At 39.3% G+C, this 26,651-nt stretch overlaps 2 protein-coding genes and 1 pseudogene across 2 annotated transcripts; 1 reads left to right on the top strand and 2 right to left on the bottom strand.

Annotated features, from left to right (window-relative positions):
- Positions 1 to 5,641: 5,641 nt before the first annotated feature.
- Positions 5,642 to 11,918, bottom strand: LOC122614419 (annotated as a pseudogene).
- A 6,514-nt stretch (positions 11,919 to 18,432) lies between these two features.
- On the top strand, positions 18,433 to 21,864 carry LOC122614420. Its single transcript, XM_043788985.1, has 3 exons — positions 18,433 to 19,183; positions 19,247 to 21,675; positions 21,733 to 21,864. Exons 1-3 carry the CDS (start codon positions 18,808 to 18,810, stop codon positions 21,862 to 21,864), a joined length of 2,937 nt encoding a protein of 978 aa, XP_043644920.1. The 5' UTR covers positions 18,433 to 18,807.
- A 112-nt stretch (positions 21,865 to 21,976) lies between these two features.
- Positions 21,977 to 24,126, bottom strand: LOC122614161 (membrane metallo-endopeptidase-like 1). The gene is given in 3 exon segments (XM_043788655.1): positions 21,977 to 22,511; positions 22,565 to 22,637; positions 22,639 to 24,126. Coding segments are annotated over 3 exon segments (1,860 nt in total). The 5' UTR covers positions 23,956 to 24,126; the 3' UTR covers positions 21,977 to 22,041.
- Positions 24,127 to 26,651: the final 2,525 nt, after the last annotated feature.

The raw sequence follows: 26,651 nt of genomic DNA on the forward strand, positions 1-26,651 counted from the left end.
CTAGCATATCAAGCCATTTAAAAGTTTCACTGACAAATGTTCAGCGTTTATTTTGTCTAAATACTTATGCCGACTAGTCTATATATATAATTGCGCTTGGCGCGCAATTAGCGGTGATCACACTTTCCAGGGCTGTCACATTTTACAGCTCCTATTCCAACGCTCAGATTCTGTGCATGAGATCCAATGTGAGAGGCTGGCTCCTCTCCGGCACTGAACTCGCAGCTGTGACGGCAGTACTTATAGGTCGGAAAGCTACTGTTGTCAGAGTAGTGGCCGGGCTAGAATTCGACGTAGCCGTGGTGTTCACCCTTGGCCGGGTTCCTGCTCCACTACTGAATGCCTGCTGATCCGGTGGCTTCCCCTCCGCTCAGGGGGGGAATTTACAATCTTTTCACGCTTCAATATGGCGGCAGCGTCTGTGCGCTTCAGAATGTCATCTCCTACGCCTTGTGCGGTCACAGATCCTTGCTGCTCCTTGCGACTCCTGACCGCTGTCTGCGGTCTCTGCAAAAAACGCTCCACGCGTTTGTACCGGCCGACTAAGCCGCCATTCTAGCCCAAGCTGCCCTTGCAGTCTTGGAGTGCGAAAAAAAACTATCGTCGCGCGCTTGAAGTTGCCTTCCACGGCTACTCCACACCGTGGATCCCGAAGTAAAGGACAGACTATTTTGTGGTAGTCGGTTCTTTTTATTCTAAAAGAAGCTAAGTTTAACCTTCCACATTAGCAACTACTTTACTTATCTCACCGCTGTGTGTCCTCCAACTGCTAAATGTTTGGCGGTAAGTTACAAAAGCGAAAGCAGTATGCCCAGACACATTTGGGCTAACATTCGGACTAGTTCACAAAGCTCACTTAAAAAATACAAAATACGCCTATGAATAAAATATTCGATCGTCGACACTCTTGATTTTGTGTTTCAATTGTGAAGTGCACATTGCTCTTTTTTTTTTTTCCAAAAGTTTGTTTATATTCGTAGATTGTGAAGATTCTAAAATTACTTTGTATCCCTTTTTTACCCCAAAGGTATTTGTTTTGCCTACACACTAATTATAAATTAATAACATAATTCCGAAACTTCACTTTCAAAGGATTTATGACTGAAATTCTATGATTCATTTTAGTCTAAGCCTACCTTAGCACTTAGATATACATACATGTATGTACATATATTTATACAAAAAATGGACGGAAACGGCAGTATTGCCAGCTAAATGAGCGCCGTATGGGGACTCTTGTTTACAATGACTTAAAAAACATTGTTCTGGCCCACGTCTCCGTGAATTCTTCGTCGAATTGCTAGCGGATCATCACAAAATCCTTTACAAGGATCTTAAGTTGGCCCTAGCGTGCAGGACCATAAAGCTGCTTATATGGCTTCAAGTGAATAACGGAGGATTTTTCTGGAGATCCTTTCTGGAATCGGTCAGATGTATGGTCGGTAAAAAGGTGGGGTTCCAATTAATCCCTGAGTTACGTAATCGAAGGTTTATATATCTTAACTAAAAAAACAACGTGCGGAAGGTCGGATCGATCAAGGGGAAATATAAAGGATACATAGGAAAATTGGTGGGGGAATTATATACTGTCCTGATACCCTACATTGAGAGAAGGCATTCTCAGTTTATGTGTTGGCGATCCCAAAAATAACTACATAACGGACATCTACATCATTTTCTTTCCACCCATTCGATGCATGACTCCCAATTATCAAGATTTAGTGTTTCATTTTTCAGTATCAGACAATTTAATTAACTTCAATTCGTATAGCCATACCGACAGGCGAGGGCTGATTTATTGTATAAAAATAATACTAATAATAAGAATGGTAAATATGGAATTCCCGAATTGTCGAATTCCCCGACTATTGTCCGCTGAGGCTGCGTTTTAATATCACGCTGTTGCCTAATTAGTTGTTAATTCTGAATAGCTTGACGAACGGAACTCGTCTATCGCGAGCATGCTTATCAGCGGACTTCCAAGCTGCGATTCAGTCTGTTAACGTTTACCCAACTTAAAAGTTGAATCGTGGCTCTGGTTTTTGTGTTTCTAATGTGCCACAGTGTTCAAAGCGCCTTTTTCTTCAAAAGTTTTTTATATTCGTAAATTGTGAATATTCTAAGCAAAAACTGTTTTCCTCTTATTACCCCAAAGGTATTTATTTTGCCTAGACTAACACTCTGTCACATCATCCAAAAAAGTTTGCACTCATTCGGTATAAAACAGCAGTACTACAAGTGTTAGAATACTAAATGTTAAAAACAGTTTCACAAATATTGACTATCGTAAGCACCTTCAATGGATTTATAAATTTATACCTAACTATAACTATACATTCTATGATTAATTTCAGTCTAATCGTACCTTATCGCTTAGATATACATAGATGTATGTAAATTTATACAAAAAATGGACGGAAACAGCATGGTTATTCTCAATGCCGACTGTATTTTGGAAATAATGAAATACGTAATTACTGATTGCGAGTTAAATGAGCGACGTGTTGAAATGGAGACCCCTGTCTACAATGACTTAATGAACTTTGTTCTGGCCCACGAGTTCTTCGTCGAATTGCTTGCGCATCATCACAAAATCCTTTACAAGGATCTTGAGTTGGCACTAGCGTGCAGGACCATAAAGCTGCTATTAGATCTTCGAGTGAATAAGCAATCGAACGGAGGATTTTTCTGGAGATCCTTTCTGAAATCGGTCAGTGAAGAAAGTCCGTTCGATGTTCAACTGTCTTTTCAAGGCTTATACGTACATATTAGAATAACAGGAGGTAGCGATCTTAAACTCTTAGACTTCTAAACTTAAATTAATTGCATTTAAATTGTATTTTAAGGCATCTCATCGGGCCGCACATACCAAGAAACGTTAAAATTTGACTTAACGCTTACTGTGGAAGCATTGGCTGACATTTTCCGCTCCAACCAAAATGTAACCAAGTTGAGCTTTGAAAGCACTGAAGTGCATGGAGGTCTTTCTGATATCATACCCCATTGCGCCAATCTTGAAGAACTGAATATCACGTTGAATGCAGGTGACGTGGTATCCCAATATGAACCCCTAGTAAAGTTGCCCAATCTGAAAAACATTTTAGTTACTGGCTTACGAAGAAGCGAGTCGGAATCGCTGTTTTTCAGCAATTTAAGAAAGTGGTACAGGCCATCGAGTCTTCCAGCTTTGACACTAAAAATCGAAGATGACCTAACCGACATTCATCGACCTGTAACGTTTGCCACTTTCAATTCATTACGATCTTTGCGTATGAACGAAACCAAAACGTATGATAAACGAAAATATAAATGGAATGCAATTTTCAGGGCCGAGTACGACTTATCTGCAATGGCGGGCGACAGCAAATTAATAGAGGATTCTCTTGCCACCATTAGATTTGGTGAAGGTGTTAAGATCAAGTTTGTAAGGTCTGAAGGTAAACTTGAGTTAAAGTTACACGATAAGTCAGACATTAGTCAAATGGGATCTCTATCTAAACTGCCCAATCTTACTCGCTTGGTAGTCCAAAATAAGACAAATTGTTCAGAAAATCCCGAATCACTTGCCAAATTCCTGCGGTCAATGGCTCCAAACGGGTCATTTGCTTTAAAGTCATGTAAAATAAATTATGGTCGATTACACAAAGCTGAGATTGAAGAGCTTACGAAAATAAAGTCACTTCGATTCCTCGCATGCCACTTACACAACGTGCCTAATATCAACTTTAGTCGGATGACTAACTTGCAACACATGAAACTCAATTTCCGCCAAAATTTCATTAATTCAAATGTAATCCATAATCTGCTAAGCAAATGCCAGGTGCAAGCAACCATAATTAGTGAAGATGTTACAATTACCCTATGGAGGAATGAAAATCGTTTAGAGATCCATCTGTGTAATTGTGAAAACACCGATTTTGCTATTCCCCTTGCCAAACTAAAGGATATTAATACCCTCGTCATTTCAGGGCGACAGAAAATGGGTTATCTAAATATGATTTTCGATGCTTTCGCGGCCAATTTAAGTACGATCGAAACATTGGATTTATCCGAATTATATGAATTTGAAGGCCTACGTTTCGAAGATATTTCCAAAGTGACCGAAATTCAAACCATTAGGTCACTTCGATGTATTAGATGTGGCGTATCAGATGTGACTGGTGTTCAGAAATTGGCAAATCTAAACAAATTAGAGAACTTGGAAATATTCCATTCTGGAGATGGCAATCTTATCGAACTTTTCACAAAACTTGCTGAGAATAATACAATTAAATGTTTAGGTACTGGAAAACTCACCCACGAAGAGGTTTTAAAGATAACCCAAATTAGGTCGATAAAAACATTGGTGTGTCGTTTATCATGCGAGGATGAGCTCAAATTCTTTGATGAGCTAGCAAACTCAAGTGTCGAAGAATTAATTATTTTCCATTATAATAACCACTTTCGGGATATAACCTCTTGGTTTTCACTGATAAAGGAAAGGCAACTTGGTGGCATGGATATAAGCCACAAAAAACTGAATTTTTTTGAAACGGTTGACGTTGCTAAAATAACAGGACTGAAAAGATTATGTGCTGGTTTTGTTGATTCGAAGGGTGCGCAAATATTAGATAGACTACCTCACCTAGAGGAGCTAACTATTGGCTTTTCTAACACAACTAATTTCGAAAATCCTCTAAGCGTTCTAGCACTCAAGACACCATCGACTCTCAAAAAGTTGAAGATATGCAACTGGATTGGTGGCAGCGAATGTGAACGGTTGACTCAATTCGAAACTTTGGAATCTTTATCATGTTCATTGCGTAATGAGGCGGGCATAAATCATTTGGCCAATATACAAAACCTTAAAGAATTATTTATACATACATATTTAGATTCTGATTCGTATAGTAATCTTTTCTGTGCTTTTGCCAAAAAAAGTGATTCCAAGTTGGAGAAACTTCAATTTCCAGTCACATGTTCTGATGAGATTCGTGAAATATCACAGATTAAATCACTAAAAACACTAAATATTGATTTGTCAAAAATGTGTGATAATTTATCAGACCTCAGTCGATTAAATGAACTAAAATCGTTGAGTATATCTAGTAGTTGTTGTAAATTAAATAGCGATAGCTTCTTGTCAATTATTCGGTTTTGTCAAAAGCTCTATCGGGTCGATTTGCATTTTTATTATGGGCTGCCTATAGACTTAGTCAGCCAAGTAAACAATGCTCTGAAATCTATTAGAGATCCCGCAAATCAGAAACCGCTACAACTAAGTATTTTAAGTGGAAAAATTCACCCGAAAATACATGTAAGTATCCCACGTATAACAGAATTTTTCAAATTTTCAAAAACATTATAAATGGTATTCTTGCAGGTGGAAGACATTGATGAGTCAATCCTAAACGTCTCATACTCGTACAATGTAAACTGGGGTGGTTGCGAAACAGAAATAGAATTTAATTCTGCTAACGAGAATTCAGACAATTCGGATATTGATAACGAGGATTCACACGATTCGGATTCTAATAACGAGGATTTAGACGATTCAGATTCTAATAACGAGGATTTAGACGATTCAGATTCTTTTGACTATGAATAGTTAAAAACTAATTTTTAAAAAATAGACACACAAAAAAATGGTTGCCCTAATGCCTCAAATAATGTGAGTATTATCGCTATTGCCGCAGATGAACTGGGCGCATTTAAGAAGAATATCTGCTCCGGTGGCAAATGGGTGAAGTCCAAACGATTTCGATTCTTCGACTTTTTAGAGTGAGCTGAATAGGAGAGTTCCAGACCAGCAATATCACCCATGCTTTCATCGATGTTCTTTCCATTGCGTGAAAAGCAAGTTACAGCTTCTTCGAAACGTTGCGATTGAAATTGTTGATCGTTTCCATCGGTGTCAATTGTAATGCCTTCAGTATCAAAGGCGCTTATCAAGTGATGTCCCAAAATATATCCCATCAGGCTGTATTTGAAAACATCTTCGCTATCCGGCTGGAAAAATGGCTCTTGCAGTAGCCCAAGTGGGACTATAATCACATTGGGGCGCAACACATAGTACGGGGTGGAGGCAATGGCACTGCTCGGCTCCTGTATGTGAAAATATCCTCCTCCTCTCAGTGCCCTTTGCTGGATTTGGGCCAACATCTTTTGGGTGCGAAACTGCAGCACCTTGAGGTGCTCTTGATGGAAATCCAGATGACCAGTGGGAAATTTCAGGTCTTGGTAGTACTGGCTGACGAAGTTGCGAAGATCATCGGTTTTTGGCAAATTCCCAATGTTGATCTCAACTTTCTCTGCCTTTCTAACGACGAAGTCCTTCTGCCCAGCGGTCAACTCTAGATGATTTTGATCGACTTGCAGCAGAAACTGACGGCGTAGTTCCTTGAACATGTCCTTAATCTCCACGATGCTGGCACTGAAAGCGGAGGGTTCAAAAAGTCGCTCCTTGTAGAGCATGCTCGCAGCCAAATTCAAGTTGCGGCGCACATGGGAGACACACTCCATGGATTCTCTGCCGTCTGTGAATTCATCAAATAGAAATCTTGCAAATCGGATCATTATGTAGATGGCCACCACCCGGGGATCCTGTGTGTTCATTAGTTCCTTGAGGACAGAAAAGTACCCAAATTTGCGCGCCAGCATTTGGAGTTCTGGGGATGCGCCATACCTATTAAAATCTTAAAGAACCGCTGCCAGTTGTGACCGAATTCTTGAATGTTCCCGAATGTTGATATATGTATTCAGTTTGTCGTTCGGATTGATCATCGTTTTGACCGACAATTGTAGCTTTCGTATTTTTCGCACTAGAGGCTGTGATTTGACTGAAAGGGACATTCATTATATAGAGAATGTATAGAATTTCAACAAAACTGTGCGGCAGTTCTTCTACGAAAGTTGTTATATCTTATCCTGGGGCCACGAGCTACCATTTGGGATGAGCTGGAACCATGTGAATCCTTCGTCTTCAGATACTAGGTCAAATCACTCATATTTCGCGGCGCTTCACGACAACTGAGGTAGTAACGAAGGACCTTGCCATCTACACTGGATGCCTTAGAGAGCGGCGATTGAGAGCTCCGCTCCAGTTCGTCCAATAGATTTACCATGTTCTGGTTAACCTTGTGTTCCAGCATTTGTATTGTTATATATGTTAATTCAAATATACATCTCACCACTCTGTTGAAATTACTCTACTTATCCTCTTAATATCTACGATATACAACACTAACCCTAGTATACCAAAAATCATTCCTGATCAGCAAAGCAAAATAAAAAAGTCAGTTGTTGTCTCACCCTAAAGCAGAACGCGTCGTTTCTAATATGCACACATACACAACAATTATTGGCGACGAGTAAAAAAAACAGAAATTCGTGTCGGTAGTCTATTGCAAGAGATCGAACGAAAAAACAATGGAGAATCAAAGTAATTTACAAGAGTTGTTGGCTCAACAGCAACAATTACTTCAGCAGCAACAACAATGGATGCAAGCATTTCTTGAACGGGAACGTAACTTTCCCGTAGCAGGAGAACAAATCGTTGTGTGTCCGCCGTTCCCAAGTTTTAGTAAGGATAGCCAAAATTGGGAGACGTATTTACAACAGCTAACGCAACATTTTAAAGCGTACTCAGTTCTAGCCGAAGAGAAGAAAAAAGCCTATTTTCTTTCTTGGGTAGGTACACATGTTTTCGAACTAGTGAAAAATCTATTCGGGAGTGAAAATCCGAACACACACACATATGTACAAATCACCGAAAAGTTAACGGAGCACTTCAAGCAAAAACGGCATGTTGTCGCTGCTCGTTATGAATTTTTCAAACGGCAAATGCGGGACTCACAAACACACAAGGAGTGGGTAGCTGATCTACGTGGCATAGCTCGCGAATGCCAATTTGTATGCCAATCAGAAGGGTGTACATTAAACTATGTAAATGAGATGATCCGCGATCAAATAATAGTGCATACGCCATACGACGCAATTCGCACAGCAGCTTTGCAAAAGCTTCAGCCATCGCTAGAAGATGTAATTTCTATTGCCGAAACATACGAGGCAACAATGAAAACAGTAGCTGTTATCAAGGAAAGTGACAAGAAATCAGTAGACATGAACGCAGTTTACGTACACAAAAACAATCACAAACACCGTAACAGTGGGGATGGAAAAGGAGGCAAGATCGCGCTAAAATCTTGCTCCGGCTGTGGAAACTCACACATGCGCGAAAAATGTAAATTTCGTGATGCCATTTGCCATACATGTGGAAGAAAGGGACACATAGCTGTTGTATGCATGTCAAAACAGTGCAAAATGAAGATGGAAAATAGTGACAAAAAGAACCAAAACAAAAACACCGATACTATCCAAACGGTATACACTGTGGAAAAATTAGCTAGGTTTGAAATCAATAAAACCATGATTGATGTTCAAATTCTAAATACAATTGTTCCGTTTCAAATGGATTCAGGTGCAACTGTGTCGGTGATGAATTTGCAAACATACCGCCAAGTTGGCAGCCCTAAATTAGCAAAATGTATTCGTATTTTGCATGCGTTTGGCCAAAGCGAAATTCCAGTTTTGGGTGAACTGCACACTGAGGCAAAGTGTGGCAACAAATCAGCAAACGTAACGATCATCGTGGCAAACGTGGAAAATTCAAACAATCTTTTTGGTTTGGATTTGTTCAAAACATTCAATTTCGAAATTCAGCAAATTTCAAATGTAAGCGAAGCACAGCTGTCTCAAATGACTGACCTTTGCACCAAATATAAGGAAGTATTTGAACCTGCTATCGGAACTATAAAAAACTTTAAGGCAAGCATATACTTAAAGCCAAATTCGGTTCCAAAATTCTACAAAAGCCGACAGATTCCGTTTGCACAAATGGACAAATTTAAAGAGGAAGCGCAGCGTCTCACAAATGCAGGTATTTGGAAACCCATTAAATTCAGCAATTGGGCATCTCCGATAGTACTAGCACCCAAGCCGGGTGGAGCACTACGTATTTGTGGCGACTTTAAACAAGGTGTCAATTCCCAATTGGACATCGAGCAATACCCATTGCCAACGCGAGAAACTCTATTTCATGCCATTCGCCATGGAAAACATTTTTCCAACATCGATCTGAAGGACGCATACCTACAAATGGAACTAGATGATGCAACGAAGAAAATTATGGTTGTCAACACGCCGTTAGGACTTTTCCAGTACCAACGTTTACCGTATGGAATAGCCAGCGCTCCAGCTATATTCCAACGGCATCTCGAGCAACTTCTAAATGGCATAGAAGGTTGTGGGAATTACATAATTATCTCAGCGCCTACGACTGAGCAACACCTTGCTCGCCTTGAAAGAATTTTAGGTATTCTACAAGAGAATGGTATAAAATGTAAGAAAGAAAAATGTTTCTTCCTCAAAGAAGAAATCGAATATTTGGGGAGAAGAGTGAGCAGTAAGGGCATCCTTCCGGATACCTCAGGACTAGAAGCTGTCAAGGAATTGAAGCCGCCCACTAATCTACAACAGTTAGATGCGTTTATGGGTAAAGTAAACTATTATTGCAATTTTATCCCAAATTATTCACAAGTAGCAGCTCCGCTGAATCAGCTGCGCAGAAAAAACACACTATTCAAGTTTGGAACAGACCAGCAACGGGCATTCACAGCACTTAAAACACATATTTTAAACGCTACAGAGCTAGTACATTTTAACGAGGACCTTCCGCTCGTTTTAGCTACCGACGCTTCTTCATTCGGTATAGGAGTCGTGTTGTCACACCTGCATCCGGGTAACAGAGAAAAGCCAATCGCTTTTGCATCTAAAACTCTAGATGTGCACCAAGTCAGGTACAGCCAAATAGAAAAGGAAGCACTTTCTATTATATTTGGAGTACAAAAGTTTCATCAGTATCTATACGGTAGAAAATTTATCCTAATCACTGATCATAAGCCTTTAGTTACGATATTTTCACCAAGCAAGCATCTACCAACGATGACTTCAAACCGACTCCAGCGCTGGGCTATAATTCTGATGGCCTATCAGTACGATATAAAATATCGTTCGACAACCGCACATGGAAATGCAGACGCACTCTCACGTCTTCCAGTCAACTCTGATGATAAATTTGATCAGGAGGAGGCATGCTATAATATAGTCGAAGTATCTTGCCCGATAAATGTCGATGTAGTCAAGCGAAACATTGAACACGATTATATTCTAAAGGAAGTTTATAAATACGTTTACAATGGCTGGCCTGAACAGGTAGAAAGAGAATTAATGCCATATTTTAACCGAAGATTTGCCCTCACGTTCAACAGCAGCCTTCTTTGCCTTCATTCTGAAGTAAACCGAGTTATTATTCCAAGCAAGCTACGTAAAACGATTCTTAATTTCCTACACGATGGTCATTGGGGAATCGTACGTATGAAACAACTAGCACGTCAACATGTGTGGTGGCCAGGGATCGACGAGGATATCAACCAATTAGCAAAAGATTGTAACATCTGCAAAGTGGCTAATCCAGCTCCTGCAAAAGAGTTTTTTAGCTGGCCAAACACTACATCCGCCTGGGAAAGAATACATATCGACTTTGCGGGTCCGATTTTTAATTCAATGTGGTTAATTTGCGTTGACGCTTACTCTAAGTTCCCATTTATAACGCAAATGTCGTCCACCACAACAGAAAATACTATTTCAGCACTCACAACAATATTTGCCATCGAAGGTTATCCGAAAACCTTATTTAGCGATAATGGTCCCCAGCTAACAGCAGAAAGTTTCAAGGTATTTTGCAAGAACTTTGGAATAAACCACATCACCACTGCACCATTTCATCCAGCATCAAATGGTCTTGCTGAGCGATTCGTACAATCATTCAAAACAGCAGTGGGCAAAAATATCAGAGATGGGTTATCTGTCAGAGCAGCCGTTACGAAATATTTAAGTTCGTATCGTTTTACACCAAATGCAGAAGGTAAATCTCCAGCAGAACTTCTACACGGTCGCCCAGTTCGCACTATTTTAAGCCAACTATTAGAGAAGAAATCTGATAGTAAGCCACTAGCATCTACGAAGTATTTTCCAAGCCAGAAAGTATTTGCTCGAAACTACGCAAGAGGGAAAAGTGGATAGAAGCTGTCATCGACCGGCCTGTAGGACATATGCTATTCATCCTTCGTACCAAAACAGGTGTCATCAAGCGTCACATCAATCAAATCAAGCCAAGATTTGGTCCAGATGCCATCAAGGATTCTAAGGAAGAAAACACTACATATTGGTGGGCACCTGATCTCCCAAATCAGCCCACAACTCAGCTGGAAGCTCAGTCAGCGGCTACACAACAAGAAGATCCGATATCCGAACCGTCACAGGATGTTCAGCCAAGCCGAGTTTCTGAAGAGTCACAGCCCAACGTTCAGAAGAATCCTCAGCCTCGCCGTTCAGGTATTCCGATTCGTAGAAGCTCTCGGACACGCCAAGAAGTCAACCGCTATCAGACCACGAACTTCAGGAAGCGCCATACTAACAAAAAAATGCCATTAAATTAAGGGGAGAGATGTGTTATATATGTTAATTCAAATATACATCTCACCACTCTGTTGAAATTACTCTACTTATCCTCTTAATATCTACGATATACAACACTAACCCTAGTATACCAAAAATCATTCCTGATCAGCAAAGCAAAATAAAAAAGTCAGTTGTTGTCTCACCCTAAAGCAGAACGCGTCGTTTCTAATATGCACACATACACAACATGTATAATATCGAAGAAGTCGTTGGTGTGACGAATGTTGTACACGCCGCAGGCATGGTTGTAGTAATTTTAACAGGGACTGGCTACCTTGTCCTCATGATTAAGTATGACAGAATCTTGTATTGGAGCTGGCCCCTACAAGGGGCACAAGCAAAAGGCAGATAGTCCACATAATAGTTACGAGCGCACTGAACTCTGGGCCGTCCTGTCGTCTTATAATAATAAAATCTCGACAAATCAGAAGAAAGCTAGATATGTATATGGTGACGTTAAAGCTGATAATCCGAGGTCATGAAACAGAAACCGTCGCATGGCTTTACTATTGTTACTTGGGCTTTCGACCTCGATTGGCATCCCACAGAACTGGAACCCAAACTTGTAGGAAATATAATTGCTTGGAGAATTGAATACAAAATAATCACACTTAATTGCTTTGTTCAAAGAAAATTTACCTTTGCGCTTGCTGAAATCAAATCATATCATATTATGTATGTGGGATGCGTTTTCTATGTGTGTCAAGCGAGAACCATTAATTATTATACCCGTTAATCGTAGAGTAAGAGGGTATACTATATTCGTTGAAAAGTATGTAACAGGCAGAAGGAAGCGTTTCCGACCATATAAAGTATACATATTCTTGATCAGGATCAATTTCCGAGTCGATCTGGCCATGTCCGTCTGTATGTATGAACGTCGAGATCTCAGAAACTATAAAAGCTAGAAAGTTGAGATTAAGCATGCAGACTCCAGAGACATAGACGCAGCGCAAGTTGGTTGACCCATTTTGCCACGCCTACTCTAACTCCCACAACCGCCAAAAACGGCCACGCCCACACTTTTGAAAAATGTTTTGATATTTTTTTCACATATTTGTTAGTCTTGTAAATATTTCTCGATTTGCCAAACATATAGCGTTCTCTCTTGTTTCGGTATTTAGTGAATCTGCTTAAAACAGAGAAAACAAAGAACTATCAACTTCACCACGAATAAGCTTACAAATAAAGACTGATCCAAACATCGTTTTACGGTTAGCTAAGTCAGGTAAATTAATTAACGTTAGTCTACTAGATTAAGGAGGTAATATAACGTTTGCATCCCAATTTAGGCGCCTTAGGGCAAACAGCAGGAAGTTTTTTGAACCGATTCAATGCGGTCCAAATGAACTCCAATGTGTGGACCCCAAACCGGTGATCCATACCCAAGAATCGGAATATGGAATAAGGCTTTGGTTACGTAAGGAGCATTAAATTCATTTGACCACCTTTTTATAAAACCAAGCACACCTCTGGTGTGGTTCAAAAATTTTAGTTTAGGGACCAGAAGACCACCAAAATGATCAACCCGTGTTATTCTGTCCAAAGAACACCCCTTAGTGCGTTATCACGGCACCATATTTGAAAGGTAACTAGATCGAATTGAAAGTCCGAATGGAAAAAACTGTTCTTATACTGCACGCATAATTTAACATCGACTGCTTACATACGTAAACGCGAATGTTAGTAATTAGTAAAGGCGAATTATTAAGGTAAAGTCGTTAATAAATAGGGTAAAAAGGAGCGGACCAAGGTGGCTTCCTTGTGGGACGCCGGATGTGACTCAGAAAATACAAGAAAGATCATTTTTAAAGAGCACCCATTGCGTCCTGCCGTTCAGACAACTTAAAATCCAATTTAGAAGATTAAGAGGGAAACCGAATAACCAAAAGTGAATAATTAACAGAGTCAAATCAAAGACATTATAATAACAAGATGCGTAACGGCCATACATTGGTTTTGCACTATGCAGCCATTTTTTTTGGTGACGACTCTTTTTGCTTGCCTAAAATTGAGAGCATAAAAATCTAAAATTAGAATTGTCTTGCTTGTGTGAGTAAAAAAAACAATAAAGGAGATAGTGTGTATGTGTGCGTGCTTGTGCTAGAAATCAATTGCGGGCCGAAATCAATTTTGATCTAAGAAACGAATTTGATAAATGTTTTGTTCAATTTTTTTTAAGTGGTGGCAAAATTATAAAAAATAATATAGATTTAAAGTCTAAGCACTGCTAAAATGAAGGGCATATTTTGTCATTTTTACAATGCGCACCAATACAGTGTCGTTGTATGCGTACAAGAGAGCTGCTGGCTCTAGAGCTCTCCGCTCTCTGGCTTTTGAACATAATTTCGAGAGAGCCTGGAGCCAGCTCTAGAACCAGCACAAAAAAATCGTGTGCAAAAAAATCGTGTTGCGTTACGCATCTTGTTATTCTAATGTCTTTGATCAAATGCTTTACTAATGTCAGTTTAGATGACATCTGCTTGAAGATTATTTTTGAACCCATGTATTACGAAGGAAGTTAGCTCTAAAAGGCTAGTGGTTGTTGATCTGTGTTTTATAAAACCGTGCTTACATGGTTATATTATTGACTTTTTTTTATGGAGAGGGATTCCTTCCATATATGGGGAACTGTGAAGATTCCAGAGATAAAGGAAACAGTTTCTGTACATTCTTGCACAAGGCTTCCGCACAGAACCTAAACACACAGCTGGGGATTCCGTCGGAACATGGCAACTGGGAAAATAGATCGCCTTGAGGTAACGATATTACCGTAGTATTTTCAGAAAATAGCGATGAGGGTTAAAACTTGCTTTGAGCTTAGTGTTAACGAAATTATGAAACTGTTTCGGATCCTGTGCGAACTAGAACGTACAACGGTTTAAATAGTTCTTGTAACGCTGAGAATTAAGCATATTTAGAAAAGAATCACTGAGAACCGGTATCTTTAAATTTTGTATAAGGTCCATAAGGACTTCTCGTCTCATACAGTGGCGTGCAAGTATGAGTACATGTTTGCAACTTTTGACTATTGGCCTAAATAAAAAAGGTATTAGTTAAGCAAATGAACCCAAATTTTTACTGTTGATTCTTTGATTAACAATAATGTAATTCTTTTCGTTAGGAAAAAAATAAAATTTAAATTAACTCGCATGTACTCAATTATGCTCAATTTGAATTTTTCAACAAAAGCTTATCTTTTAGTACTTAGTCCAAAGACCCTTAATTCTGATGACGCTTTTTATACGCTTTGGCATACTTTCCACCAGATTTTGAATAATTTCCTTCGGAACAGCTTTCCATTCTTGCTGGATTCGTTGCCACAACTCGTGTTGGTTTGCTGCAACCGATTCGAAGTGTCCAGATCGTCTTTTCACAATCGACCACAAATTTTCGATTGGATTGAGATCAGGACTCTGAGCTGGCCACTCCATTAACTTAAAATCTTGATTTCCGATCCATTCCTTCACGATTTTGGACGTGTGTTTCGGATCTCCATCTTGCTGGAATGTGATATCACTCTCATTATAAACGCATTTGTCAACAAAATCGCAAAGATGGGTCTGCAGAATATCTAAATAGTCCTCTTTTTTCATAGTTGCTTCTATTTTCTTTATTGGTCCAATGCTCCACCAGGTAAAACAGCTCCAGACCATGACATTTCCTCCTCCGTGTTTTACTGTTTCCTGTACGTGCCGTCTTTGCAGCGACTCTCCAGGCTTTTTCCAACAATATTGTTTACCGTCCGACTGGTATCGATTGAATTTTGATTCATCAGACCATATAACTTTTTTCCAGTCGTCCACTTCCCAATTTTTATGTGCCTTCGCAAATTTTAGCCGTGCTTTTATATTTTTATCGGACAAGGCCGGTTTCTTTTTTTTTAATTCGGAAACGTATCCAATACGCTTAAGTGCTCGACACGCTGTCCACTGGCTGACAGGCTTGCCTATAGCTGCAGAAGCATCCTTGGGTCTACAATTCTTATCCTTTTTAATATTTTGCATCATAAGCCGCGCATCTGCATCGGTCAACAATCGACGTGGACCTCTTCTTTGAATTTTGGGTACCGCGTTTCGCCTTTTTTGAACACGAATGACTGCTGATTGGCTTATATTTAACTTCCCTGCTATTATACGCGTCGAAAATCCATTTTCAGTAAGGTTTATCACTGAATCTTCAACATTTATTGGCAATTTCTTCATATTATTGGTTTTAATAGTTAAGAGCCAAAAACACGTGGAGATTCGTACCTTTTTGGTTGAAAACTTTTATATTTATACTTTTATATTAAACTTTCTTAAAAACAAACGGTAAATTCTAAAATTAAACTTTCAGTTAAATGAGCTGTCCACCTTTTGTTGAAAAATTCAAATTGAGCATAATTGAGTACATGCGAGTTAATTTAAATTTTATTTTTTTCCTAACGAAAAGAATTACATTATTCTTATTTTTTTTTTACGAATTTGTAAATAAATAATCAAAGAATCAACAGTAAAAATTTGGGTTCATTTGCTTAACTAATACCTTTTTTATTTAGGCCAACAGTCAAAAGTTGCAAACATGTACTCATACTTGCACGCCACTGTAGGTGTGCCAAGGAGGTTTGTTAAAGATAGACGGATAGTACAGGATAGTCAGTAATTATTACAAGTCATAGATCCAATAATCGACCAAGAGAGTTTCGAATGTAAGGAACTTGCGACCACTATAAGCAAGCCGTCAATAAAGCCGTGTATTGCCAGGTATGTTAAAATCACCTTAATGACCTAAAATTCTTAGAACTACCGGACAGCTTATTTGAGATGGATTCTAAATTGGACAGATGATTTAGACGTTTAGGTAATTCCGAAGGCGCCGGAATATAAGAACACATAATATAAACAGAGCTAAAATAACAGCTTTACGCATATGAATTCTACGTTACGGGACCCAAAATGTATCTCCCCTACTCTGATGTTAGACCCTACAGCAATTAGGACTCATTACGGAGTGACGTATATTTTACTACACACCCATTGTTAACTATCCCCGCTTTAACCAAGTCTTTGTAAACAGAATGATATGGGATGCAAAGGAAAGGGAATTATCATCCATATTATTGGATTGCTATGGCGCTGTTCCTGCTGTATGTTAACATGGCCACTTGAGTTGTGTCTATCGGGAGGAGATAGTCCAGGGCTTTGTCTATCGCTAGCAGTTCGTCTGTTAAAGAGGATAGGATTTTGTTTGTGTAGAAGCTTTCTGTATGCTTTCAGCTAGAATTTAGAAGACCGCGCTTGAGATGACTTGACTTGGTTTAGGAAAATTATTAAGTTAGAATAACTGGTGTTGAGATCATTATTGTTCAATAGTTATTTATCTGGCAAACTGTGGGCAAGTACTTTTCCTTTGCCGATTAGAAACGGATCCCTTTTTCAGGTTGCAGTTGAGACGCCCTGTATGAGATTATTGGAATTGGTGTCCATTAAATAAGACCTAGTACTCTTCTAAGCCTTTGATTTGTGTGTACTTTTATTTTTTTTATTACTGTTTTGGATAAACTTCTGAAGGAGCTTCTTGCCTATTCCAGCTAGCTTCTCAAAAATGCCTATTGAAGAAGGAGACCTTTCGTTGGATTGAATTATTGTAAATTATTTGAAGAGGTTGCCGTCGTAGATTGAAATGTATTACGCCCGATTTGAATGAGTTAAAAAAAATGTCTTAGTTCTCCACACTCAATTGGTACGGGAGAACTTATTACCATGCTACTATCCTTGTTTAAAACGTTCTTGTCGGAAAGATTCTTAGCCTTGTTTTAGTCCCTTTGCTCCTGATTGCTGTAAAAAGTGTAGTCGGTGGAGGTTTGGCAGTTGTACCGCTTTCTTTCCTTCCGGTGGGAAATGTTTTAATAATTTGGCGCACTGTGTTTCTTTTATTTATATTTTTTCCCACTATTCTCTTCCGGAGTGACCTGAATTATGGCGCGCTTGCGAATCCAAGTATTTGTTGCTGCCTTCACTGTTCTTAAAATGTACCATTTCTACATTCACTTTCAGCGTGTTCTGTGTTTTTGGCGCGCTCGCGATTTCCAGTGCTTGCTGACTTTTTCGTCCACTATTCGAACACTTATGTTTCTATTTCTTATTCGGCTATTCTTTTTTGATGTGTGGCAAATTTTGGCGGGCTCGCTATTCCAAGAAATTTTAGCTTCTTTCGCTTTTTCGAAAAATTGTCTTATTCAGCTTTTATTGCTCACTTGCAATGATGCCTGATTGTGGAGTACTTTCTTACATACCGAGATTAAATGTTTGACCATTAACGGTCCATCCGAGCTTCCTTAAGGCTCTCAAAAATTAGGCAGAAGCAGCCTTGCGGCATGCTAGTTACGAAAATCAACTATATGTATTTAATTACATTTCGTTACAGCTATCTCTTCTTGGGACCGAGTCCAAACGCTTACACAACCTGCTCCTGAGATTGCTTATCGCCTAATTAGTTGGTAATATTGAAATATATATTTTGAATAGCCGAACAATCCGAAATAGTGGTGTGCAATATGCAAAAGAATATAAATATATCGATATACTTCCGATAAATAAATATTTTTATTATCATGTTTCTTATTACATAAGTAGATCATATATTAAGCAGCTTAATAAAAACTGAGTAAAGCAAAGCAATGCGTGTTGGAGCTAAATCGAAATAGGATTCGGTCGAATCACTAGGGATCGTTATGACTTGGAGCTGGAACCCTGCTAAGCTGAACATCTGGTGGATGTGAACTCGGCTATCGCGAGCATGCTTATCAGCTGATTCCCAAGCGGCGATTTAGTGTGTTTGCGTTTGCCCAACTTAAGAGTTGATGACTCTCTTGTTTATGTGTTTCTATTGTGAAGTGCACGTTGTTTGAAGCTTCTTGTGTTTTTTCCAAAAGTTTGTTTATATTCGTAGATTGTGAAGATTCGAAACAAAAAAATTGTATTCCTTTTATTATCCCAAAGGTATTTATACTCACTAATCATAAATTAATAACATAATTCCAAAACTCTGACTCATCATCCAAGAAAGTTTGCACTAATTCGGTATGAAAATGACGTTCAACCAGTGGTAAGAATAGTAAACGTTAAGAAAAGTTTTACAAATATAGACCATCGTAAGCACCTTCAATGGATTCATAATAAGGGTTCTGAAATTCTATGGTTCATTTCAGTCTAAACCTATCTTATCGCTTAGGTATACATACATGTATGTATACTTATACAAAAAATGGACGAAAACGGCATGTTTATTCTCAATGCCGACTGTATTTTGGAAATAATGAAATACGTAATTACTGATTGCGAGTTAAATGAGCGCCATTTTGATATGGGGACTCTTGACTACAATGACTTAATGAACTTTGTTTTGGCCCACGAGTTCTTCGTCAAATTGCTTGCGGATCATCACAAAATCCTTTACAAGGATCTTGAGTGGGCACTAGCGTGCAGGACCATAAAGCTGCTTATAGATCTTCGAGTGAATAAGCAATCGAACAACGGAGGATTTTTCTGGAGATCCTTTCTGGAATCGGTCAGTGAAGAAAGTCCGTTCGATCTTCAACTGTCTTTTCAAGGCTTATACGTACATATTAAAATAACAGGAGGTAGCGATCTTAAACTCTTAGACTCCTAAACTTAAATTAATTGCATTTAAATTGTATTTTAAGGCATCTCATCGGGCCGCACACACCAAGAAACGTTAAAATTTGACTTAACGCTTACTGCAGAAGCATTGGCTGACATTTTCCGCTCCAACCAAAATGTAACCAAGTTGAGCTTTGAAAGCACTGAAGTGCATGGAAGTCTTTCCGATATCATACCCCATTGCGCCAATCTCGAAGAACTGAGAATCACGTTGAATGCAGGTGACATGGCATCCCAATATGAACCACTAGTAAGCTTGCCCAACCTGAAAAACATTTTAGTTACTGGCTTACAAAGAAGCAAGTCGGAATCGCTGTTTTTTAGCAATTTAAGAAAGTGGCACAGGCCATCGAGTCTTCCATCTTTGACACTAAAAATCGAAGATTACCTAACTGACATTCATCGACCTGTAACGTTTGCCACTTTCAATTCATTACGATGTTTGCGTTTGAACGAAACCAAATGGAATCCAATTTTTAAAGCCGAGTATGATTTATTTGCAATGGAGGACGACAGCAATTCAATAGATGATTCTCTTGCCACCATTAGATTGGGTGAAGGTGTTGATATCAAGTTTATCAGGTCTAAAGGTATACTAGAGTTAAAGTTACACAATTACTCAGACATTAGCCAAATGGGAGCTTTATCAAAACTGCCCAATCTTACTCGCTTGTTAGTATATAATAAGTCGTACAGTTTAGAATATCCCGATTCTCTTGCAAAATTCCTCAGATCAATGGCTCCAAACGGGCCATTTGCTTTAAAGTCATGCAAAATAAAAAATGGACGATTAAATCAAGCTGAGACTGAAGAGCTTGCAAAAATAAAGTCACTTCGATTCCTCGCATGCCACTTACACAACGTGCCTAATATCAACTTTAGTCAGATGATTAACTTGCAACACATGAAACTCAATTTCAGCCAGAATATTAATCACATTACTTCAAATGTAATCCATAATTTGCTAAGCAAGTGCCAAGTGCTAGCAACCATATTTAGCGAAGCTGTTACAATTACCCTATGGAGGAAAGAAAAACGTCTAGAGATCCATCTGTTTAATTGTAAAAACACCGATTTTGCTATTCCTCTTGCCAAGCTTAAGAGTATTAACACCCTCGTGATTTCAGGAAAACAGGAATTGTGTTATCTAAATATGATCCTCGATGCTTTCGCAGCCAATTTAAGTACGATCGAAGAATTGGATTTATTTTATCTGCAACCTTACAGTTCCGATTTAAAAAGCCCACGCTTCGAAGATATTTCCAAAGTAACCGAAATTCAAACCATTCGGTCACTTCGATGCTGCGTATCAGATGTGACTGGAGTTCAGAAATTGGCAGATCTAAACAAATTAGAGAACTTGGAAATATACCATTCCGGAGATGGCAATCTTATCGAATTTTTCAGAAAACTTCCTGAGCAAAATACAATTAAATGTATAAGTACTGGAAAACTCACCCACGAAGAGGTCTTAAAGATAACCCAAATGAGGTCGATAAGAACTTTGGTGTGTCGTTTATCAGACGAGGATGATCTTAAATTCTTTGCGGAGCTAGCAAACTCAAGTGTCGAAGAATTAATTGTTTTGGAATATAATAATTCTATGCGCGATACACCCTCTCTGTTTTCTACGATAAGGGCAAGGCAACTTGGTCTCTTTGATATTTGGCACAAAAAACTGAATTTTTTTGAAACAGTTGACGTTACTAAAATAACAGGACTGAAAAGGTTAAGTGCTGGTTTTATTGATTCGGAGTGTGCGCAAATACTAGATAGACTACCTCAACTAGAGGACCTAACTATTGGCTTTATCAAAACTCCTTTGGAAAATCCGCTAAGGATCCTAGCACTCAAGTCACCATCGACTCTCAAAAAATTAAAGTTATGCAACTTTATTGGCGGCAGCGAATGTGAATGTTTGACTCAATTCGAAACATTGGAATCTTTAACATGTTCATTTCGTAATGAGAGGGGCATAGATCATTTGGCCAATATGCAAAACCTTAAAGAATTATTTATTCATCTTTCCGAAAATTCGCTTACTAATCTTTTCCGTGCCTTTGCCCAAAAAAGTGATTCCAAGTTGGAGAAACTTCAAACTCCAGTCACATGTTCTGATGAGATGCGTGAAATATCACAGATTAAATCACTAAGAACGCTGAATATTACTTTGAAAAAAAAGTGTGATAATTTATCAGACCTCAGTCGATTAAATGAACTAAAATCGTTGAGTATAATTGTCGGTTATAGATGTAAATTAAATAGCGATAGCTTCTTGCCAATTTTTCGGTCTTGTCAAAAACTAGATTGGGTCGATTTGGGTTTTTATTATGGGGTGGCATTAGACTTAGTCAGCCAAGTAAACAATGCTCTGAAATCTATTAGAAATCCTGCAAATCAGAAACCGCTTCAACTAAGTATTTTTAGTGGATCGATTTACCCGAAAATCCATGTAAGTAATCCACGTTTAACAGAATTTTTCAAATTATTATAAATGTTATTCTTGCAGGTGGATGATATTGATGAGTCAATTTTGAACGTCTCTTATTCGTACGAAAAAAATCATGAAGGTTACGAAATAGAATTTAATTCTGAAAACGAGGATTCAGACAGCCCTTATTCTTTTATATATAATAATTAAAACCTAGTTTAAGGAGGAATAAAACTAAAACTTAAACTAATACAGATTTTTGTGATTGTTTCAGTATATATAATATATATATATATATATATTTTACAATACAATGGCTGTCTTAATGCTTCAAATAATATGAGTATTATCAAAAAATGTGTATTTCTTAGCCCATAGACAGGGTTTTCACCACAATCGACATTTCTCGTGCTGAGGCTTACTTCGGCTGCATCCAAAAGCCTTGTCAAATGGCTCAAACCCGTCGATAGCTCTCTGTAAACGCACTTCATATTCCTCGTACTGATCCAACATATCGCTATTGCCGCAAAAGAACTGAGCGGCATTTAGGAAGAATATCTGCTCCGGTGGCAAATGGGTGAAGTCCAAACGATTTCGATTCTTCGACTTTTTAGAGTAAGCTGAATAGGAGAGTTCCAGACCAGCAATATCACCCATGCTTTCATCGATGTTCTTTCCATTGCGTGAAAAGCAAGTTACAGCTTCTTCGAAACGTTGCGATTGAAATTGTTGATCGTTTCCATCGGTGTCAATTGTAATGCCTTCAGTATCAAAGGCGCTTATCAAGTGATGTCCCAAAATATATCCCATCAGGCTGTATTTGAAAACATCTTCGCTATCCGGCTGGAAAAATGGATCTTGCAGTAGCCCAAGTGGGACTATAATCACATTGGGGCGCAACACATAGTACGGGGTGGAGGCAATGGCACTGCTCGGCTCCTGTATGTGAAAATATCCTCCTCCTCTCAGTGCCCTTTGCTGGATTTGGGCCAACATCTTTTGGGTGCGAAACTGCAGCACCTTGAGGTGCTCTTGATGGAAATCCAGATGACCAGTGGGAAATTTCAGGTCTTGGTAGTACTGGCTGACGAAGTTGCGAAGATCATCGGTTTTTGGCAAATTCCCAATGTTGATCTCAACTTTCTCTGCCTTTCTAACGACGAAGTCCTTCTGCCCAGCGGTCAACTCTAGATGATTTTGATCGACTTGCAGCAGAAACTGACGGCGTAGTTCCTTGAACATGTCCTTAATCTCCACGATGCTGGCACTGAAAGCGGAGGGTTCAAAAAATCGCTCCTTGTAGAGCATGCTCGCAGCCAAATTCAAGTTGCGGCGCACATGGGAGACACACTCCATGGATTCTCTGCCGTCCGTGAATTCATCAAATAGAAATCTTGCAAATCGGATCATTATGTAGCTGGCCACCACCCGGGCATCCTGTTTGTCCATTAGTTCCTTGAGGACAGAAAAGTATCCAAATTTGCGCGCCAACAATTGGAGTTCTGGGAATGCGCTGGCACCTATTAAAATCTCAAAGAATCGCTGCCAGTTGTTACCGGATTCTCTCTCCAAGTCGCGAATATTGATATATGTATTCAATTTGTCGTTCGGATTGATCATCGTTTTAACCGACAATTCTAGCTTCCGTATTTTTCGCGCCAGAGGAATGATTTCACTGGAAGGGACCTTCATTATATAGAGAATGGATAGAATTTCAATAAAACTGTTCGGCAGTTGGGATTCATCTACGAAAGTGGGAATATCTAATTCTAGCAGGTACTCGCTGGCATTTCGTGGGTTCGACACGACGTCAATGTTAAAAAAAACGTTAGTTAGACCGTAGCGATGCAGGTGAGCCAGGGTCTCAAGCCATTTAAATTCTTCCTGGGGCCAAGAACTACCATTCGTGATAAACTGGGGCCATGTGAGTCCTTCGCCTGCGGAAACTAGTTTCAGATACTGGCCCAAATCTCCCATATTTCGCGGCGCTTCACGACAACTGAGGTAGTAACGAAGGACCTTGCCATCTACACTGGATGCCTTAAAGAGCGGCAATTGAGAGCTCCGCTCCAGTTCGTCCATTAGTTTTACCAAGTTCTGGTTAACCTTGTGATCCAGCATTTGTATTATATCGAAGAAGGAGTCGTTGGTGTGACGAATGTTGTACTCGCCGCAGGCGTGTTTGTAGTAATTTTCACAGGGACTTGCTTCCTTGTCCACATGATTAAGGATGCCATTTAGAAGTCTTGTATTGGAGCTGGCCGCCACAAGGGGCACAAGCAAAAGGCAGATAGTCCACATAATAGTTACGAGCGCACTGAACTGCGGGCCATCCAGTCGTCTTTTAATAATAAAAATCGCGACACATCAGGAGAAAGCTACATATGTACATGGTGAAGTTAAAGCTGATAATCCGAGGTTATGGAACAGTAACCGTGGCGTCAAAGTCCAGAAATACTATGCTTACTTAAACCGTAGACCTTAGGCAGACGACTGACTGACAGTCAGCCCAAACCTGTCACCCAAACTTGTTGGAATTATAAATTAATCACACTTCATTGCTCTGTTGAAAGAAAATATACTCAATACTCAAAATATACGTTGCCCAAAATCAAACTTTCCGCTCACAGTACCGACGCCTTCAAAAAGCTGCATGTTATAAAACTTCCGCACTGGCGATAGCTGGTTGCTATGATATGTGCAGACACAATATATGAATGATAGAGGCGTTACCTTTTTGTTGTTAAATGATGGGGGGATTTTTCCCGCCAGATTAAATATACAATATTCCTGCTGTTTGAATACAAAATTTCCATTTGGTATATTTGGAATACAAAAAAAATTAGATATATGTATATATAAAATAATTTGTGCGCCAGAAGCTATAAAATATTCCTTAAATAAATTTAATTCGCAATTCATAAACAATTAACAGACTTTAAAAACTCCAGTTTTGTTCCTAAAATGAACTTTTATATCATTAAAACTAAAGTGTAAAAAATCATTATAATTTCGTTATAAAAATAAGAAGATATTTAGGGCTTAACATGCCACAAATGAAAAAATTACCTGTATATATTTATTTTTGTATTAAAATTAATTAAACAAAAAATAGGTTTTTAATGATATCTTTGGAACCAACTGATGTAATAATAAAAACATATATATAAATTACAATACTATTTGTGTTTTAAATTCTTAAAGACCAAAAACAGTTTCTAAAAGCTCTTGGAACGCCGCATTGCAATCAATTTAATATTAAATGGTTGCTCTCACCTAAAAGACAGTGGGAGAGGAATTCCACAAAAGAAAAGCCCCAAACGAAACGAACAAGAAAAATGCATACGTCATGTGCAAACACAATACATAAAGACGTATTCCATTCCCATATAGAAAGAAATATGTACATGGAACTCTCAAATGGAGAGAACGTAATGCGATTGGCTCGGCGACGGAATGGCAATCGTTATGGAGAAGAATCGCAGAAGGCGAAACGAAGACAAATAATAGAAAAATGACCGAGCTCCCAGAAATATTGTACATAAACATATAGAGGTGGCAAAGGTGCGATGCCAGAATTTATAAGCAATGCTATTTATAAGAACCCGAAAAACGAACGCCCCTCAGGCGAAAAAAAACCCCATTATCGCATTTTATGTAAGTGCAAGAAGGATGCCCTGCCATAGTGCTGCTCTCCTCCGAATCAACAACACAAAAAGAAATACAAATAAACGGGACTCGAATGGAAACGAATGGGAAACGGAAAACGGTTGACAACAAAAAAATCAAAGCTTGGAACAGAAAGAAATAGGAACACTGCCCCGAAAAGTATAATTCGTCGAAAGTTTGTCATTTACTTTTAATTGAAATTAAAATGCTTTTTGTCAAAGACAGCTGCGCAAACTCCAAGTAAAGGCATTTTTTTTACTTTTCATCGCTGGCAATGCATTTATTATAATTTACTTTGCAACAGAAAATGCCAAAACAATTGTCATTTGTTTATATAAGGCGTCGCCCATGGGAGCGAGCGAGAGCGCAAACAATACGACTGGCTATGCAAATATGCTGCTCTCTCGCTCGCTCATGTTTATTGGTTGCGGCCCACCTGAGCGTGCGACAAAGATGGCGAGATAGTGTGAGAGAGAGGGCTCAGGCTGAAACGAAATGAAATTGAAATGAAAAACAGTTTTTTTTTCCAATGGGCAAGAGAGAGAGCGGGAGGATTTGAAGAACACAACACGCACAAACGAATTGAAAAAATAAATAAAACGAATGCGAGAGAGAGAGAGCGATTACGTTTGTCATTGTATTTTCGGGGTTGCACACAGAAATATACACAGATACAAATACACCGATCAATCGCACATACCACTCCCCTTTTTGGCCTGGTATTGGTGTAATGCGAGACGTGGACGGGCAACAGACATTCGTATTCGTACTCGTACTCGTATTCGTATTCTGGTTTTGCACAATCGCAGATACAGATACACCGGCTCGCTCTCACAGGCACAGATATGTATGCACACACACACATGCATGCACACCCGTCTCGGCCGACCGCGCTGCCGGCGTCGCTGCCACGAAAATCCGAAAGGAATCGAATTGAAACTCGCCTTTCATTACGAATTTGTCATTCGCAAGAGAAGGTAATGCAATAAAACTTTTGCGCGCGCATTTCTCTCAGTACATAACGGTAGCGCTTCGTGTGTACGTACGTGTGTGTGTGTGGGTGGGCTAAAAAAATAGCACTCGTTAGCGCCCGCTCGCTCGCTCACTCGCAGTCGTCGCCTCGCGCCGTCTCACTCTCAGTCGATTCCCATTCGAATGCAATTCGTTTCGTTGATTTCTCCGATTCGCGAACGAGAGGGGGCAGAGGAACCAGTCGAAGGCGAAGAAGCAGAGGCAGCGACGCCACCGTCGCCGTCGCAGCGGAGTAGCTGCCATCTCTCAATCTCTGAGTGACAATCCGTCGGTACGGTACTCGAAAACGGACACAG

Source organism: Drosophila teissieri, chromosome 2R (genome assembly GCF_016746235.2).
Source record: "Drosophila teissieri strain GT53w chromosome 2R, Prin_Dtei_1.1, whole genome shotgun sequence".
In the NCBI taxonomy this organism is placed as follows: Eukaryota; Metazoa; Arthropoda; class Insecta; order Diptera; family Drosophilidae; genus Drosophila; species Drosophila teissieri.